Source organism: Macrosteles quadrilineatus, unplaced genomic scaffold (genome assembly GCF_028750875.1).
Source record: "Macrosteles quadrilineatus isolate MER2022 unplaced genomic scaffold, UCM_ALF_1.0 Scaffold_2__2_contigs__length_208266976, whole genome shotgun sequence".
In the NCBI taxonomy this organism is placed as follows: Eukaryota; Metazoa; Arthropoda; class Insecta; order Hemiptera; family Cicadellidae; genus Macrosteles; species Macrosteles quadrilineatus.
The window spans coordinates 65,340,058-65,361,406 of NW_026542595.1; the positions used below are offsets into that span (position 1 = coordinate 65,340,058).

Below are 21,349 nucleotides of genomic sequence, written 5' to 3' on the forward strand. Positions count from 1 at the left end.
AAGATTTCGGCTGCTAGTGTATATATTCAAGCAACCAACTTTTGAAAATAAATGTTGTGAATAATTGTGATTTTCAAGAGAGAGAAAACTGTGGACTTGGCTAATTTGAAATTCTATAGTTCAAAATCGTCATTTAAGTTTATTTACTTAGCTTTACATTGTTTTATAGGTTAAAAATACATATGCAGCTTATTATCAACCGCGCCGAACTATCCGAATCCGAAAATATCCGAATCCGAACCTTCCAATATCCGATCCGATCCGAACCGAGCCTCAACTATCCGATCCGAATCCGATCCGAAATGAAATTTCACTATCCGCACACCTCTAGAAATGTTTAATACATCCTGAGTCAACAAAATAACCATAACATTTTTCCTTCATTCATAATTTATAGTTGTAGAAGCTATGGATTGAAAACTAGTGTAGGCCTAAGGTAACATATGCAAATCCAGCATCAGTCTAAAGGTTATTGACTAAGCCGTCCAGACACATTTGGTAGATTTTGGGCTAGTTCAGCAAAGTTCAAGGGCAATGAGGTGAGGTTCAAGGTTCTAAGATGGCCTTAGATGACTCTTAGTCCAGGACCTGACTAGGGTTCTGTGTGCATGTCGTGTATAGAGAATTTTGCTTTTGCATTTCAATATAGGTGTCTTAGGAAGTGTTTTCCACTCGGGTGTCAAGTTCGCACCTGGTACGTTTTCGAGCTATGACGTCATAAAGATGGCGGCTCGGCAATTTTTAAATGCGTATATTTCGCAAACCGTTTAACGGATCGGTATGATTCTTTTTTTGTTTGAAAGATATTTTTACAAACTATCTTTTTTGTATTTACACATTTGTTGTAAACTTAATATTCACCGCACAATATTGAAAAACGTCGTTTTTATTGTTATTATATTTATTGTTTTGCTTATAATTTCTTAACCGCTGATAAAATCAAATACCACCCGTGGCAAAAGTTTCAGATAATTCTATACCCTTTCCAATGATACCAAACAATATGTGATTGGACCTAAAAATAAAGCAAAGAGATTGAATAAACCGTAAAAAAACACTGAAAGTGGTGTACGGTCCGGGAAAGATTTAGTCCTGGACATGACTAGGGTTCTGTGTGCATGTCGTGTATAGAGAATTTTGCTTTTGCATTTCAATATAGGTGTCTTAGGAAGTGTTTTCCACTCGGGTGTCAAGTCCGCGCCTGTTTCGTTTTCGAGCTATGACGTCATCAAAATGGCGGCTTGGGCAATTTTTAAATGCGTATATTTCGCATACCGTTTAACGGATCGGGGTGATTCTTTTTTTGTTTGAAAGATAATTTTACAGGAAATGTTTTTTGTATTTACACTTTTGTTGTCAACTTAATATTTATCTCACAATATTAAAAAACGTGGTTTTTAATGTCATTGTTTTTTAAATTTACCTCATAACTTGTTAAACGCTTATAGAATGAAATAACTACCCATTACAAAAGTTGTAGATAATTTTATGCCCTTTCCAACGATACCAAACAATTAATGTTTAAAACTAAAATTAAAGCCAAGAGATTAAATAAACCATTAACTAACACGTAACATGGTAGAAAGTCCGGAAAATATTGCGGCTTGAACAATTCTTTAAATGCGTATATTTCGCATACTGGTTAACGAACCGGGATGATTCTTTTTTTGTTTGTAAGATATTTTTTAAGCCTATCTTTTTTGTCTTCACACTTTTGTTGTTAACCTACTATTTATCCCACAATATTAATAAATGTACATTTAATTGTTATTTTTATTTTACTTTTGCTAATAACTTTTTGACAAATAGTAGGTTAACAACAAAGGTGTAAATACAAAAATGATAGGCTTAAAAAACATCTTACAAACAAAAAAAGAATCATCCCGGTTCTTTAACCAGTATGCGAAATATACGCATTTAAAGAATTGTTCCAGCCGCAATATTTTCCGGACTTTCTGACATGTTAAGTGTTTGTTAACGGTTTATTTAATCTCTTGGCTTTAATTTTAGTTTCAAACATTAATTGTTTGGTATCGTTGGAAAGGGCATAAAATTATCTACAACTTTTGTAATGGGTAGTTATTTCATTCTATAAGCGTTTAACAAGTTATGAGGTAAATTTCAAAAACAATGACATTAAAAACCATGTTTTTTAATATTGTGAGATAAATATTAAGTTGACAACAAAAGTGTAAATACAAAAAACATTTCCTGTAAAATTATCTTTCAAACAAAAAAAGAATCACCCCGATCCGTTAAACGGTATGCGAAATATACGCATTTAAAAATTGCCCAAGCCGCCATTTTGATGACGTCATAGCTCGAAAACGAAACAGGCGCGGACTTGACACCCGAGTGGAAAACACTTCTTAAGACACCTATATTGAAATGCAAAAGCAAAATTCTCTATACACGACATGCACACAGAACCCTAGTCATGTCCAGGACTAAATCTTTCCCGGACCGTACACCACTTTCAGTGTTTTTTTACGGTTTATTCAATCTCTTTGCTTTATTTTTAGGTCCAATCACATATTGTTTGGTATCATTGGAAAGGGTATAGAATTATCTGAAACTTTTGCCACGGGTGGTATTTGATTTTATCAGCGGTTAAGAAATTATAAGCAAAACAATAAATATAATAACAATAAAAACGACGTTTTTCAATATTGTGCGGTGAATATTAAGTTTACAACAAATGTGTAAATACAAAAAAGATAGTTTGTAAAAATATCTTTCAAACAAAAAAAGAATCATACCGATCCGTTAAACGGTTTGCGAAATATACGCATTTAAAAATTGCCGAGCCGCCATCTTTATGACGTCATAGCTCGAAAACGTACCAGGTGCGAACTTGACACCCGAGTGGAAAACACTTCCTAAGACACCTATATTGAAATGCAAAAGCAAAATTCTCTATACACGACATGCACACAGAACCCTAGTCAGGTCCTGGACTATCTCAAGAATAGCAATATTTTTGCTATCCTTGCAATTACAGTTATGTTTAGTGCTCAGTAATCCAACATTTTTGACCTAGCAAAGTTTAAATATATTGAATTCAGCAGTACTAAGAATAAGCATGTAATCACTTCATTATGAGGGATGAGTATGCATTTTAAGCTAAGGCCTTTTTCACAAGCAGATCGCCTTTGACCAGGGAGAACCTTTCACACAAAGTCGGTTTCGTCTGGCACATATCGAGCAATGCTTCCACAGTAGATGCTCAGCTGTTGACATTAAAACCTCCCAAAAGAAAAAAGTGCTGGCAACATACCCAACTTTTTCTTTATTGATGCAGATTTTTCATCAAATGCAGGGAATAGCGCCTGATAGATTTCATTCCAAGCTTCTCTGTTCTTATTCATGTCCTTGTATTCCTCTTACCACTTGTCCCAAAGCAATTGCCGTTTTTCCACTTACATCATTATTGCTCCATATCAAAGTCTTCTTCACATTCAACTACCTCTACCTCTTGTGACTCACTAATTTTTGCTCACAAACTTAAATCCAAAAAAAGTAACACCAGTATATTTCACCCTCCAGTGGCAGATTGATTGATTGATTTTGTTTATGCGGACCTTGTGATGCACATCATCCGCTGATGGGTTTTTGTGCTCCCCGCTTGGTATGCCAGAGTCCTTCAAACCTGAGTTGCTTGATGAACCGCAGCATCCTATCCAGTGGCAGATGCGGGACTAGAGGTTGGGCCGTGCAGCGCGCGCTGGGACATGTGAAACTACTGATAAGAAGCAGTTGGTGCAGCGTGGTGCCACATGTCCGGCAGTCATTCGGGCTTCACACAGCTTTTTTTTCCGTGCGGCACACAGCTTTTTTTGCCGTGTGGCACACGCCAGATGGCATCTGAAAAGACCCATCTACTCCCATAGCCTATTGCCGCATCAGGAGGGCACTGCACAGCGCCTACCAGATCATGTGAAAGAATGATGGGTCCTACTATGAATGATGGGTAAATTTGTAATGGATTTAGATACATTCACGTTTTGATAAACTGAATAAGATCAGCTGTTTTTGTAGAATGTCTTGAACAAGTTCTTACACAAGTGACTTGAAAAGTCCTGAATGAATTCTTACCTATAAGTGACTTGATATGTTCCAAGACATTATTGTCTGAACTGATCTGGTTGAGTTCAGTGCACAGCTTGGCATAACCTTCACTCTCCTCTCTGAACAAGTTGAACTTCCTCTGTTTATAGCTGGAACAATAACCAGATTAATTACTACAACTGTAGAGAAGTGTTTCACTCTTCTATTCTACCAATCTAGAAAAGAAACCCTATGCTAAGGTTGACAGATTACAAGGCAGTCTGCTGCAAGAGAGCCAATTTTTTGGGGCAGTTGTACCAGGTGGCAATATCCTCTTGTTAGAACAATCTCAGATACTAGGTTTGGTCAAGTATTTAGGGCTGGGGAATGTGCCCTAGGCAGGACTGAACACTATTGATCTTTTAGGTCACAGTGTATCCTTCCCTCATTAACATCAGTTATCAGTAAGTCAGTAAGTACACTCAAATGCACAATCGGGTTGTCATGCAGGAGCCTTGAGTTCACTACAATTACTAGTACCTAATAATTAGGGATGGTCAAGTCTCGAAATTTCGGGAAATTTTAATTCTCGTTACACGAGACGAGATTTCTTTTTGGCCGAGATTTTTATCGAGACGAGAATAAAAAAAAAAAAAATAAAAAAAATTAATAACGCCTGCAGAAAGTCAATGCAATACCCGCAATACAGGAGTGTGTTGTAGTTGCGTTTCCTTTGCGAAGGCGTCTTAATTTTATAAATTCTTTCAATGTAAATATTCATTTAATTATTTTAATAATATTACTTTAATAACATTTGAGAAGTTTTGTCAAGTGTAAGCAGTGTGAGGAATTTTTTATTACTATAAAAAGTCAAAACAAGTAACTATTTTATAAAAATTAATATTGCTTTTATTTTATGATTTATTTTATTTTAGGATAAGTTGAACTCTATCCTAACTGATATCACTATGTTTCCTAATCGTAGGCATTTTTAATAAGTTAGGCGTGATTAATAAAAAAATGTTATGCTGATGTTTTTTAATAAAATATTGTAAATATTCTTGCCTATTATCATTATTTTTGTATTTAAACAGTCATCTAACAATGTTACAAAATCAGGTAAAAATTTTGAACGCGCATTTCCCGTTGTGTATGAGAAGGGAAATCCCGTCTCGATCTCGTCTCGTCTCGTCTCGAACTAAAAATCCAATCTCGTCCATCCCTACTAATAATATAACTTATGTACCAGTAAAATTATAAATGAAAAGACATTTACATTTCAATACTTACTACAACTTTGTTTTCACTTTGATGAACTTAGTGTAGAAATTACGATTATTGAGAACCTTGAATTCTTGCAAAGAGTCAATTTCTAGTCGCTCCTTTAGAAGCTTGTCAGTAAAAATCTGGAACAAATTTAAATGCCAATCGCTCAAAACGAAACACACTTATTACCAGGAAGGGAAAGACATATTTCTTAGTAATTTTTAAAAGGAAAGAAATTATTAAATAACTACCATAATTTTAGAGCAGAATCTTGCTAGGACTTTATAAATAAGTAATCAAAATTCATGTTTCTGGCCCCTGGACTATATTGTTACGACTCACATATTGTGACACTTAGTGAGTGATAATAGTAGAGGAGACGACGTGGCGTAGACCTCCAGTCTGCTACCAACCCCGCGCTGCGCCGGACCAAATCTGTATCACGATAGCGCTATCTAAATGTTTATTGTGTATTCGTACCATTTTAATGTTATTTGTATTCGTGTTGTCCGTGTTTTAAATGTGTTTTTGACAAGTTGCAAGCTTTGAAAATGTTGTCTTCGCAACAAAACATGTAAGCTGATGAGTAATTAATCTTTGGACTATTTGGCGGAGTATGTAAAAAACCTATTATTGTCATAAATAAGTAGACCTTTGTATAGAACATCAGACACTATATAAATTGTCTTTGCAGCCAATTTATATAGAATGGGTGGATCTATTGCTCTTCACATTGGCATTATGTCATTGGGCTACAAATTAACTATGCTGTCTAACAGGTTGATGAACTTTAGTAACAAGCTGGTCATAGTAGGTGACAAAACTACACAGATTATCTAATTCCATTCTACAAATCTTTCATCCATATTCAGTTTAAAATACACACCTAAGACCTAAGTGTGTGTTGCTGTCACAAAGGATGAATTGATTGATAATAAATCAAAACAAAGGTTTAACAATTCTAAAAAAAAAAGTTCAAATAGAGTTAAAAATACACAAACAAAATTAATCAATTATACCTTAAGAAGCTACATCCAAAAGTACAGTTTTCAACCTCATACAAAGCTTTGTCAAAAATCAATGCAGTAGGCTTCCATTTATCTATGAGTGGATTATCCAAACTGCAGAGTAACCATGATCACAAAAACCAAATTAAAAAAATATTCTATGCAAATCAAAAGTACATTATACAGTGACTAGGATGTTTTGTGTAAGGCCCAGCATCAAATGAGCAGACTATAGAGTTGCCATTGTTTACTTTATCGACCACCAATGAATCAATTCTTACAATAGTTGTTAACAAGTTACACTTTGTGTGTATTTGAATTTTGTTTTTACTAACTAGGCATACATACTCTCTCCAATATAGACAATTTTGTTAATAGATCTGTGTGGAACAAAGTTTAAAGGTAACTACACAGCATTTATAATGTTTTATCATGATCTAAACTTGGTTTAAAGCTTAATAATTCAACGTCAACATTCAAAGCTTAACATTCAAAGTCAATGTTAGTTATTTTCTCAAAGCATTTTACGTATAGTTTACCTTATCCACAATCACTCAGCCACTCGTTAACGTAGATAATTGTGAGTTACAGTTTTACAAGGTAACAACCTCTTTTAGTTAACTAAGCCAAATTAATCAATCAATGTTGATCGATAAAATTGTACCTTTTCAGACACCTTGATGATGTATCCGAGAACAGCTCTCTCGTCCCCAGATGTCTCCATGGCGCTGGTCTCAGCGTCCACAACATTGATCACATCTAGGATTACAGATGCCACGTCCTTGTGTAAAGGCTGAAATTCACATAGGCCTTACAACTTTTGGTTTCACTACGTATATATTTAAATACAAGTATTATATTGTAAAAAAAAAAATACTTATTTAAATGTAAACCACAGTCTGTCTTTAAATTAATTAAAGCCTTTTCCTTTCTAAACTAATTAAACTAAAATTATTTAATTAAGTTAAGTTCTTAACTCAATTGGGGCTGCAATCTATATTTCTGTCTAAACTAAAAATTACACCCTTACAAAAAAATTACCCTTACACAATTTATTTTTATTTTTTTTATTTATTCACTACATGTCATTACATCATTTGACAGGACATAAAGTCATATACAGGATAATACTAAAACTAAGAAATAACAAAAATGTCTTACTAAATTATTAATCTAACTTAACGTCCCTATTTAAATAACATTCGATAGGAAAAAAATTTTTTGTTTTTAACCAGGTCTTCAGGGTGGATCTGAACTGTGTTTTACTATCAATATTTTTTATGCGGAGTGGTAACTTATTGTAAACTTGTGGGCCTATATATTGGGGAGATAAATGAAATTTCTCTAATCTATGGGTTTCAGGCTTAATATAACTCTTAACACGTTCGCTAAGTACTGCAATAGTACAAAATTTTCCATTCACATGGACCAGCGACGCACATATGCGACGGCCGGTTTCTACCCATAGACTGCCGTCGCATATATGCGACGGCTAGTCACATTAAAATAGACTGCCAACGCATTTTTGCGTCGGGGTTCTAATGTTATTAAAATGCTGCCACCATTAGTTTCCCAGGACAAAATTACAGCAATACGTTTCCAACGACCTAACAGCAAACGGCAAAGAAGCCGTATGATGCGATACCGATAACTAGTTTAGTCGTTATCGGCTGTTTTGCTTTACGATTAGATTCGTCTGGAACGAACAGACATAAAGCAGAAAAGAACTACCATGGTCAAATGAAAGTCAACTCATGCTTGGCTTGTCTCGCTCCTGATACTTACTAGGGGCGCTGCGTAATAGTTTTTTTTACAGTACTGTTTCAAAGTAGAAAAATCTAGCCTACTACTGTGATGTTACGTAAACAATAGATTTAATGTTTCCCGGAAAAAAGTCAGAATAGAAACAACAGAAAGGCAACACAATAGAAGGGTGGGAGGGGTTGGGCAATGACCTCGAAAGGAGCGCGGGTAGTGAGTCAAGTAGGACCGGAGTGGGAATGGGTGGGTAAGACCTTGAAGCTATATATAGACTTGCACTAACTTCCCTAAACCTAAAGGACTGGCCGGCGAGTGGTATTCCAATCACAGGACAAGATACGTTGTTTTTTGGGTATTCATTGCCCAGTTTAACTTTGGATTGTCTTACTGTGTAGAAACTTTGAATAATAAAAAATAAAGTTAGAACTAACCACGATTATTTAGCATTGATTGTGTACATATTAAATGATTAAACAATAGGGACCATGGATATATACAAACTTTTGTCGTGATTTTAATTTCAACATCAAAATACAATATTGCACAATCGTGACATTTTAGGTCATTGGCCTTTATTATGCATCAGGTATTGCTGTTTCAGAAGAGAAGCACGTTGATAAATTATAAATTGATATTCCCGTAGTTAAAAAGAATTATTTTATAAACCTATAAAACAAAATCATAAAATCTTACATAAAGATAACAATAACAGAAATTGTAAAAACTGTATAAAGATAACAACGTCGTTGTTCTTTCTCTTTGTTCTTCTATTTCTTGGGTTTCCCTTCATCACGCATTCAACAAGTTGCCATGGTTACTAATCACCCATGTCGTTATCAGCTTTTGTGACATAGCGCACAGCAGGGGGTAAAACTTGACGAAAATAGGTTAATGTTTACCTATTATTTAATTACCAATGAATGTACTACTTTACTGGTATTTGGTACTGTATTAATAATCGGTCAAAATGGCCGATTTTTGTCAAATTTTACACCAAATTTATTGAAATTTCAAGGTGAATATTAATAAAACAATTATTACCAAATATTTTTATTCATTTAAAAGATTCATTTGTGGTATTGGGTTCCCCACTGAGTGCAGCCGAGCGGTACTAATGAGGGTCGGACCTTCTTGGGGGTGAACAATAGACGGCTTATCAGACCCTCCCCTCCCCCGTGGTCTGGAGAAAGCTTGTAAACAAACTATTGCACAAGCGTGACTTGACATTGGGCTGCTTCAACTATAATTTTGTCAAATGAACTGTGATGTTTCAAAATCAAAAACAATAATTTGGGACCATACTGCTTAACAATATAATGGACTGCAATTATTGTTGAACAAACAATCCATTTTTTACAAACTAAGATTATACGATTCAAATACAATTATAAAAATTATCTTGGTATTTTACTTGGGGTAATGAAGTTATGTAGGTAGGCTAGTGTAATTCTCGATTCATCAAGGTTCTACTGAATTATGTTTGGCAGTGAATAAGTGTAGAATGCAATTTATAAATTCAGGGATACACACCTTTTACAGAGTTATAAAGCCTAATTGCCCAACATCAAATCTTGAGCTAGAGCCCATCTTAGTGCATTAGTGATGTTTTCTAAACTTGGCAAACCCGCAAAATGCCACTTAGGCCAATAATCCGTTCCAAAAACGTAAGGAAATACAATGTGAAAATAAACTTGAGATCGAACTCCTTGTCTTGTGTCTAGAACCATGAAACAAGATAAAACATAACCTCAAGTAAACAATCCCAAACGTTTGACATCAGTCCTGCTGAGCTAAGGTGTTGTGTGAAGATTTCGGCTGCTAGTGTATATATTCAAGCAACCAACTTTTGAAAATAAATGTTGTGAATTGTGATTTTCAAGAGAGAGAAAACTGTGGACTTGGCTAATTTGAAATTCTATAGTTCAAAATCGTCATTTAAGTTTATTTACACAGCTTTACATTGTTTTATAGGGTAAAAATTCATATGCAGCTTATTATTAACCACGCCGAACTATCCGAATCCGAACCTCCCAATATCCGATCCAATCCGAACCGAGCCTCAACTATCCGATCCAAATCCGATCCGAAATGAAATTTCACTATCCGCACACCTCTAAATATTACATTTAGAATACTCATTTGCCAGTCAATTCTTCAATGTACTTTATACTACATAAAACCAGGGATAACGTTACCTATAATAATTAAGACTTTGTAGTTACGTCTTAGAAAGATGAAATCAATTCTTTTACGGTGCAATTTGCAAACTTTGTGTATAGGAGATGGCTCAAATTAAAGGAATGGAACTTAGAATGGATAATTTTAAGGTTAATTTTGTGTTGAATCAATGTTTAACATGAAATAGCCACATTGACTATAATAAACGATTCATGATTAAAACATCTGCTCTGTTTTGATTTTAAAACATAGGTATGTTAAAGATTTATTCTACACTTTTATTTATTTCAACATTTATATTTGAGATTTATTGTAGTGTTTAATCAATATTTTGTATGACGTGGAATAATCTGAACGGTCACTCTTAGTAAAACAAGATGGGAATAAAGATAAAATAGGTTCGTAAAGGTATTTGTTCATTAAGTAAGTACTATGACAAGTTCCAATCAGTGGAAAAAACAATATTGTTTGGAGGATATTTTTAACCAGGTACAAGAAGAAAATACCCCCGCCGCAGCAAACCTGCAGACTAAGCGAATTTCAACTTGTCTGATTACATTTTTACTAAAATATTTCCATAAATAAGACATATTTATTCCCAATTTAAATTACATTAGATTTAACAAGTGCTTAGGTTTGCTGCTACGGGGAAGGTAAAAAGTGTTTTTTGACCATATGTCAATAGTATAGGATGAAATAAATAAATTTGCCAAATTTTGTCAATATATATCCATAAACAAGTAAACTACAACAGTTTTCATTTTCTCCATAAGAATAACATGGGAATTTTAAATTACACTTTTTTTTATTTTCTCCGTGACCGTTAGGCATACAACAGCGCTTCAATATACTAAATTATTTCTTTTTTTAAGCTCTACAAAATGGTTGAGAAAGAAATTGCAAAATTTTTTGTTTTTAGGGTAAAAAATGGGACAAACCCATTTTTACCCCATAAAACCCTTCATAAACCCCTGTTCCCATGGTCCGATTATGCTGGTTCGCGAAAAAACGTAGGTTTACACGTTTGAACCAAATTTCATCAAAATCGGATCATTTTTGCTCGAGTTATCGCGCTAACGGACACATATATAAATATATATATATAAATATATATATATATATATATATGAATTTGAACGGATGGTGTTTTTGGTCTCTGGGGACCTCAAAACGAAAAAGTAAATCGGTCCCGGGTCTAGGTCTTACCATGAGACCTACGGTAATAGCTTATTCCCTATATGGGAAATTCGCTAAAAGGGTCCATTTCTTAAAACTAACCAAAAATATGCATTTCGAAGATGCTGATGAAAAGTAATTTTGTGATTGGCTTCGATAACTAGGTAATGGAACCCTAACCAGTCTCAAAATAGTTAGGAATCAGCCGTTGATTGGGCCCTTTTTTTATAGAAATGTAAAGTCAATTGCACCTTTAGGAGGAATACCACATCATAAACTTACACTAGGCTTATAGTAGTTTGTTTGAATGTTGATCAGAAAGAAATATAGGGTTAAGTTTGGTCAATGGAATGCCTTTACTTTACACTAATTTTGTTCAACCTTTACAAAAAGGGGCACGAACTTGGAAATAATAACTGGGTCGGGGTTCTAATTTCGCGGTTTTGAACAAGAACTAAGCTTATTGCCCAACTTTATTTGCCTTTTCATATTTGACGAAGACAATTTCCAATATTTTAATCAGGGAAGTCTTTTTAACATCATTAACCAAAAGACCAACGCTACCTTAGTAAACCAATATTTATTCACAATTTACATGTTTGCTGCCTTTAGCAGAGTTAAACCTCTGGAGTCATTCAAATTATTTATTGGAAATAACATCATCAAAAGCAAACCAAGACAAACAACAAACTGTTTTTACACAAAAAAGATAAGTTGTAGGCCTACTGGGATATCTATCCTGGCACAATAGATAACTTGATTCTGAGTTTGTTTAAATATTACAATAATTTGTTTTACATTTGAGCTTTTTAGGGACTTATGTCCCTACAAGCCACTAGTTCTATTTAAATAGGAAATAAATTTCATATTTTTAAGGAGACATTTTAGTGTAAACCCAATCAGTTAAATGGAAATTTGCTTAGTCTGCAGGTTTGCTGCGGAGGGAGTATTTTAATATTGTGCTTGGTTTTGTTAAAACAGTGTTGAACGGTGCATAATTTATATTGTAGGCTATCTGAGCATCAATGGGACTTGATTCAAAGCATATAATTTTACATAATACTAGTACAACTCTAGCCAAATAGCTAGAGATATCTCAACAAAAAGTATAGCCTTTGACTGTTGAGTGTTGATTCAAAGAGACTTTCAATCATCATGTTAAATTTGTAGCCAGATTTTTAATCAAAATCGTTGTAAATGATGTGAGCTACCGACACAGATTGTGCTGATAAAAATTACAAATTTCTGTCAATGTTAACATTTTTTAACAAGCCACACTAATGAAATGACTTATTTTGAGCTATAGGCCTAGCAAGTGTTATGGCCCATTAACTTGGTCATAAACAAAAAAAGTAGAAAATAGATTTTAGACACTAGCACATTTTATGATTGGCCAACACAACTACATTCTTTTAAGCTATAATAAAAAATTGGCAACAGCTGGTCCATGTACATGGGATGTTTACTTAATTATCCAAAATTCAAGGGTATAGCCTAGATTATGTTTAGTTTTGAGCATAACAAGTAGGCCTATAACTTATACAGTATTAAACTTATTAGGTCATTAACAAAAGTTTTACTTACAACCAGTTCTGATATCATAGAAACGACAGCATCCTTCTTTAACACTCCTTTGACACCACTCCATATCAGATTGTGAACTGCCCTGCTGAATTCTGCAAAAATATGGCTTTTAGAAGGTTGGTAACTTTAAATTAGTCTATTACAGTTACCAATAGGATGGTTAGCAGGAAGTAACCAACGGCCAAATTAAAAATACCCCCGCCGCAGCAAACCTGCAGACTAAGCGAATTTCTATTTGCCTGATTGGATTTGCACTAAAATGTCTCCTTAAAAATATCACATTTATTCCCTATTTAAATAACATTAGTTTAACGAGTACTTAGGTTGCTGCAACAGGGAGGGTAAAAAGATGTTTTTTGTAAAATGGTAATAGTTTAGTATGAAATGAATGCATTTTCCAAATTTTATCAAAATATGTTCATAAACAAGCAAAGTACAACAGTTTTCTTATTCTCCATAAGAATAACATGGGAATTTTAAATTTACAGTTTTTTTGAATTTTCTGCGTAACCATTAGGCGCATAATAACGCTTCAATATACTAAATTATTTGTTTTTTTAAGCTCTACAAAATGGTTTGGAAAGAAAATGCTAAATTTTAAGTTTTTAGGGTAAAAAAATGGGAAAACCCAATTTTTACCCCTTAAAACCCGAACCCCTGTTCCCATAGTCCGATCATGCTGGTTGGCGAACTCGTTCGAATAAACGTATGTTTACACGTTTGTACCAAATTTCATCAAAATCGTATGATTTTTGCTCGAGTTATCGCGCTAACGGACACATATATAAATATATATATACATATGAATTTGAACAGATGGTGTTTTTGGCCTCTAGGGACCTCCAAACGAAAAAGTAAATCGGTCCCGGGTCCAGGTCTTATTATGAGTACTACGGTAATAGCTTCCCTATAGGGGAAATTCGCTAAAAAAGTATAAATTCTCTAAATATTGTGTAGCCTATAGTTTTATTTATTTTATTATTTTTTATTTATGATGCAATCTATCAGACTAAATCTGGCAAACATGCAGAATTCAAGTTTGAAGTATGATAATTGAGTCATTTCAAATTTATTTAAATTGTTATAAAAATCATGAACTTATTAGGGATTATTATTGTTGTTATTGCCATATGAGATGGGGACGCCTCCTATGTGCGTATTTTAACACAAATATGAGTGAAGGATGAGTGAAGGATGAGTGAAGGATGAGTGAAGGGAGTGTTCTGCCTTGTGTAACTTTGTTACTGACTACCAGCTATTTCATTAGTTAGGACCACTTATTGAAGCCCAATGATCCAGGACTGCTGGATCCAGTTTCGAACCATCAAAAAGCTACACACTTTTCTCAGGATCGAACCGGCAACCTTTTGATTACAAGGCAAGCACTATAATTCAGATTAATAGATATAAGTTAGATCTAAGCCTATTAAAGAGATGATACCATTTTTATCCTTTTAACCATGATGAATTAAGTTACCAATGCAAAACAGGATGGATACAATTTGAACATGCATGGAACATTTAACAAGCATAAAGTGTTCAAAACAGAAACTCATAAAGCAGTATTAATTAACTAATAATACCTGATACGTATCCAGTCTTTGCAAACGCAGGGCTTGTGTCAGGGACATTGCACAGCTTTGTGCAAAGCTTTAAGCTGAAACAAGACGTATTCTAATTATCTAAATAGAATATATTTCTAATTTTTACTTATTTATTTACAAACAGCCATACACCATTAACAAAAATTTTGTACTTGGTATTATCCGGAGGCCACATACCTATTTTACAGGTATTTTTTTACCAGAGACCAGAAATAACTAGATAATTGAAAAGTCTGTACTTTAATTGACTTACTGTCCAAATTTGACATGATTACGATTAGCGGCCTATGATCTCTGCCTCCCAGAAGGCAGCGATGTCGGTGAGGAAAGAGTTGAATGCGTCACCGGGCTCCTAGCTGCCACATGTACTTTGCAAAGTAGGTATACAGCGTGCTGCGACGGTTATGTTAGGTTGGGTTGTCATAAATATGTTTGTAAGACTTTACTCGTTTTGAAATGAATCAAACGATATCAGATGAGTCATCACTCAGGACACTGACCCAGATACAGGCGCGGTGACATGTGACGCGCATGGTCCGGTCAACGACCTGACCTTCGCCTACTTGGAAGGGATTTGGCGGACTAAAGTATGACTTGTGTATCGTTCGATTCATAATGAAGTGAGGAAAGTCCTTCAAACATATTTTATGATAACCCAACCTAACATAACCGCCGCAGGACGCTGTATAAGGGTGGCCTCTGGATAATACCAAAGTACCAAAATTTTTACAAAAATGACGACAGCAGAAACAATGTTCAGTTTTACAGTAAAAATTAATACAAAAATTTACAATAAAGGAAATATGGATACAGTAGTTAGAATTGTCATATATTGTCAAGGAAATTAGGCAAATTCATACAAAAGTTTTTTCAAGGAAATTTGGAAAATTTTTTTTATTTGCCTAATTTTCTTGACAATAAGTTAACAACAATAAGTTAGTGTGACAATTCTAACTACTGTAGGCTATCCATATTTCCTTTATTGTCCATATTCAAGATGAATTTTAACTACCTATCTTAACTAGGCCTACAGGATTTTTAATAGAGATGCTAGTTCTATCCCTTCAAGTAGCCTAAGTATAACATATTATAAATACTAGCTGTTGTACCCGTGCTTTGCAACGGGAAGAGGACACAAAATAGAAACATTTTAATCTTTACATCTGTTGCATATAATAGTTACACAACCGCCAACGCTTTTAGAAACAAAATTGATCTTTTATAGCCTTAATAGAAACGTTTAAGTTATGACTTTTAAATCTGGTAAATAGTGGATACCACCATTTTGGTTTTGATTATTTTTAAATCTTGTGTAGGCTGATATGAGGAAAACTGACCAAATCTTCAAATAAAACTTTGACTGCTGTGCCTTATTAATACAGTCTTTTGAAATATTAAAGAAACTATATCTATAGGTACTATAAAAAACTTTAAACAAATAATTTAGCATTAAAGACAGCAGACAAAACTAATATGATTATCAAAGCATCAAGGACTAAAAAATGTAATAGCAAATGCAGTATTACAGTCCAACCTCAGTATAACGAATCTGAAGGGACCGAACTGAATATTCGTTATATCAAGGATTTCGTTAAAACGAGGTTCGTTATATAGAGGTTAGGTTTGCAGGAATTTCGCTAAGTCGAGGCTCAGAACCAGCGTCGGTCAATATAGGCCAGGATTTGACCTCATTAAAACACAATTTAAGTAGCATAGGCTACAATACTTTACAGTACAGTGTTCATTGTACAGTAGAACCTTCTGTATCCAATAGTCAATGGTAGAACCTAAACTATCCGGCATAATAAAGGTGAGGGATCTTGAATATTGCACAATCATGACAATGGCATTGACCTTGGTACAGGTTAAAAACTGTAAGTTTAAAATCACAGCTTGTTCTAACCCTCCTAAAACCTAGCCAAACACTACATTGCGTAGTCATAAACCATGTAAAAAACAAAACAAAACAGTAGGCCTAGAAAGTTTTGTAAGCTACTGACTGCTCCGTGATAGGCCGGTAGGCTACTTACAGTACAGTAGGCCTACTGATTTATCACAACAGAGGAATGTCAATAATAATTAATCATTAACTATAGCATTGGTGTTGCTAGTTGAAACAAATCGTATTGAAAACAATAAATTATTAGATAAGTCATTATAAAAGTGCATATTCATAGCCAAGTTAAAGATAATAAAAAAACACTCGTAAATTAAGGAATGTTAAAATAACAATGTTGCTATTCTTTCTCTTTGCTTTTGTTTTAGCGAATTTCCCTATAGGAAAGTAGCTATTACCGTAGGTCTCATGGTAAGACCTGGGCGCGGGACCAATTTACTTTTTCATTTTGATGTCCCCAGAGGCCAAAAACACTAATCGTTCAAATTCATATATATATATTTATATATATATATATTTATATATATATATATATATATATTTATATATGTGTCCGTTAGCGCGATAACTCAAGCAAAAATGATCCGATTTTGATGAAATTTGGTACGAACATGTACACCTACGTTTATTCGAACGAGTTCGAAGGTGCATGATCGGACTATGGGAACGGGGGTTTATGGGGGGTTTTATGGGGTAAAAATGGGGTTTTCCCATTTTTGACCCTAAAAACAAAATATTTTGCAATTTCTTTTTAAACCGTTTTGTAGAGCATAAAAAAATTAAATAATTTAGTATATTGAAGCGCTGTTGTATGCCTAACAGTCACAGAGAAAATTCAAAAATAGTGTAATTTAAAATTCCCATGTTATTCTTATGGAGAAAATGAAAATTGTTGTAGTTTACTTGTTTATGGATATATATTGATAAAATTTGGCAAATTTATTTATTTCATCCTATACTATTGACATATGGTCAAAAAACACTTTTTACCTTCCCCGTAGCAGCAAACCTAAGCACTCGTTAAATCTAATGTTATTTAAATCTTACTAATATTATAAATGTGAAAGTTTGTGTGTTTGTTTGTTTGTTTGTTTGAAGTTCAATCACGCATTAATTACTGGACGGATTGGGCTGAAATTTGGCATGATGATAGCTTACATTCCCGATTAACATATAGGCATATTCTTATCTTAAAACTCCTTTCGGGCTCTGCCCCAGTGGCTCTAGAGTTTCCCATGTTAACCTTATGAGTACTCATATTTAAATGGAATTAAAGAATTTAGGCCTAGTCAACTGTTGCAACTAAAATTGTTAGTTCTATGGTATGCAAAAGCATTAAAAGTTATAAGATTTACCAACAGGGCGCAGCCCAATTTTTTTAAATTTATGAAACAGCTAAATTGAATTAAGCAGCAACAAAAAACTGTGATACCCAATGAGAACCTTCTGTTTACAGTTTTGTTTATATTTTTAATTTCACGAATAATTTGTGATATTTTGTGAATCTTTAATAATTAATGTTTTTCTATTGTTTGGGTGAAGTGGTAAAACATTATAGCTATGGTAGGCCTAGATGTGTAATACTGTGTGTCCTCCCCCATTGCAAACGCAAATGTTGAGTATAACTGTACTAAGCATTTTATACTTATATGCCGATTCCGTACGAAGGACGGGTGCTCTGCTAGTAGGGAATAAAAATATATCTTATTTATGGAAATATTTGAGCAAAAATGTAATAAGACAAGTTGAAATTCGCTTAGTCTGCAGGTTTGCTGCGGCGGGGGTATTTATATTCTTTCTTAGATTTCTCTTTATCCAAAAATTTTACAATTCACCATATTTACTTATCACCCAATTACAGCTTACTACAGATTACGTCGTCATCAGTCCTCAGTGAATGAAATCAGTTCTCAGTTGCAACATTGTGTGCGCAGCGACAGCAGACAGAGAGATGTGTAAAACGGAGCAGACAAATGTTAGCGCAAGGGATGACGTCACCTTTCCATTTCATTTGATAAAGAAACAGATTTTCCAAAAACAATACTGGGGTGGGGGATTTGTTATATCAAGGGAAAGACGTAGACAATTCGTTATGCAGAGGTTAAATTCGCAATGTAGAGGTTCTGACAATGATAAATTCGTTATATTGAGGTGTCTTATTTTAGCCGAAATCACGAGAAATTCGTTAAATCAAGGTCGTTGTTATGGTTTGTTCGTTACGTCACAGAAAACGTACTACTATAACCCAGAATGCCAACCGCATGGTAAAAAGCATTAAGTGTTTTTAGCATGGCAACGCTGGTGGCGCTGCCTACGGTTTGACAGGCAAAGCTCTCTCAAAACGCTTAATGCTTTTTACCATGCGGTTGGCATTCTGGGTTATAGTAGTACGTTTTCTGTGGTTACGTAGAGGTAAAATATACATAGTCTCTTATGGAGAGTTATAGGGGATTAAAAAAAATTCGTTATATCAAGGAATTTGTTATATTGAGGGGATTGAGGTTCGTTATATCAAGGTTAGACTGTACATGTTTCATTGCACCTCTATCTGATTCTACTCTACAAAAATATCAACAAACAATTTAATATACGTAAACCAGTTCTTTTAATCAGTTCCGTCGCCATTGCCTTTACATTTTCACACTTACCATTAAGTAAACATAGTAAGAGATAGGCCTATATCATTGATTTTAGAAACAAAAGAACACTACGTACTGCTTAGTTTTATGATATTTTCCTTAGTTTAACTTTATCAGTGGTGTGGCAAAACACAAATAATAAATGTAGCCTATCAAATAAAGTAAATGGGAACTGAATGCTATGTTAAGATAAAATAAGAGTATTGTGTATTACCATTTGATAATTAAATATAGTTACACATATACAACAGATTTTAGAAAAAAAATCAACAATTCAGTTATTGATGAGTTTTTTGTTGTTTAAGTAGCCTATCAACTTACTTTAAATTGTAAATAGCCTACAGTAATGTCTGTGTAAATAAATGTTTTACAACTTAGGCTTATATTTATATGTAGCGTTTGCAGATTTTAGTAAGCGTAAGAAAGGGCTAACTGGGACGGGTGGCGTCGTCCTGTAATCCAGCTACTAGGAGGTCACAAATTGTGGATATTTATAGGCATGCACTGTGGATGCGATACTTCCTGATGTGGATTAACGTCCGCACGAGTGAGAAGGCGTACTACGACTATCTGCAGTACTATCCTGATAATTAGACCAATCCATATATACCAAGGCAAAAATGTGGTTCGGATTCCACTATAAACTGCAGGTCCCTTGCCATTATAGTCCTCGCCACCCTAACTTGAGGCAGCCCAAGGCCGCACGCCGTACATCTAGATCGGCCTTGGGCTGCCTCAAGTTAGGGTGGCGAGGACTATAGCTGTATGGGCTATTAATTAACAGCTGGGGTACAGTTTCTTAACTGGGCTACGCTAATATTGATTGAAACTATCAATTCGATTAGTAGGCCTAAACCTTCATGCGATTTTTCACCATTCAGCAAGTTTGGTTGGTTAGGTTAAACTTAGGTTATGATAGTTTAATTTTATAATAGATAGCCTACATTTTAAAATATCAATTAGGCTATTAATCAATATTTTCAATTCGATACTTTCAATCAATATTAGCGTAGCCCAGTTAAGGAACTGTACCTACCCAACAGTTAAGGAATGTCGGCCTTAGTCACTAACAAGACTACAAGATCGTGCCACTCATCCTACACTCATCTCCATTCATACTTCCGGCTTAAAATACCTAACTTACTTTGTATGGTTGCCATTTAATAAGAAAAGTAGGAAGTTTAAGTATTAACTTTACTTTTTGAAGTACCGGTAAAGAATTTTTATTTCAAAACAAAAAAGTTAATCGGCCTCAGGTCCAGTTTTAAAGAGGACTAGGTACTCGTTAGGCCTAATTTTAGTCAAAATGGCAATCATGCAAAGGTAGGCTAGGTATGTTAAGCCAAGTACTTTACTTAATAATTTACTTTGAAATTTAAATATCCTATTCGAATGGGGATGAGTGTAGGACGAGTGGCGCAATCCTGTAGTCACTAGGCATAGACCAGAGACCTATTAGGGGAAATTGGTAAAACACAATCCAAAAGAATAGGGATAGGGTCTATAAATCACCAAATTTAATCTTCAGATTTGGCCTATAATATTTTCCTAAAAGTTATTTTTTAAGTGACCCGTGTAAAGATGGGAAACCGCAATCCAACCTTCTTCCCACCATAACTTAACACTAAACATAAATAGGTAATATAAACTTACAAATCGTGTTTTCCTTGTTTATCCCAACTCTTGAACATTTCGCGATCAGAAGCCATCAACAGTTAACACATTGATACTTGATGGTTTTGTTTAAATATTAAAACAAACTGGTGTCGACAATCATAAAGCTAAGAAAATAGCAGTATGACTATGTATTAGCTCTGCAAAGCAAAGCAAGCGATTTGACGATCCGTCAGAGTCAGCTCAACAAGCAGCAAGCAGCAAGAGCTAGACCCCAACCGGTATTTACTCAGGGGAGGTATAGAAGAGCCTACGATGACAGCTGTGGGCTTCTTATTAGCTGAGGGAACGCCATTACCGTAACAAAACGATCAGTAGTAATCGGCCTCGGTGGTCTAATGGTTAGCGTGCCGGGATGATATGCTGAAGGTCCCGGGTTCAAATCTCGCTCGTGGCATTAACTTTTTGTCCAAGATTTTTTTATTATCAGCAAGTTTGGTTGGTTTGGTTCGGTTATGACAGTTTAATTTTATTATTAAGTCATTATACAATTTTAGTAGAGCAATTTCTAGTTTT

General features: G+C 34.5%; 1 protein-coding gene across 1 annotated transcript in view; it reads right to left on the bottom strand.

Annotated features, from left to right (window-relative positions):
• LOC128983889 (THO complex subunit 2) overlaps window positions 1–20,972 on the bottom strand; it is an 84,635-nt gene extending 63,663 nt beyond the window's left edge. The window contains exons 1-6 of the mRNA XM_054403143.1: window positions 20,813–20,972; window positions 14,603–14,676; window positions 13,020–13,111; window positions 6,985–7,113; window positions 5,338–5,453; window positions 4,096–4,217 (exon numbers count right to left, since the gene is read on the bottom strand). Of these exons, the coding sequence (XP_054259118.1) occupies window positions 4,096–4,217; window positions 5,338–5,453; window positions 6,985–7,113; window positions 13,020–13,111; window positions 14,603–14,676; window positions 20,813–20,868 (589 nt within the window). The 5' untranslated portion in view covers window positions 20,869–20,972. The remainder of the gene's footprint in view (window positions 1–4,095; window positions 4,218–5,337; window positions 5,454–6,984; window positions 7,114–13,019; window positions 13,112–14,602; window positions 14,677–20,812) is intronic.
• Between the last annotated feature and the right edge of the window lie 377 nt (window positions 20,973–21,349).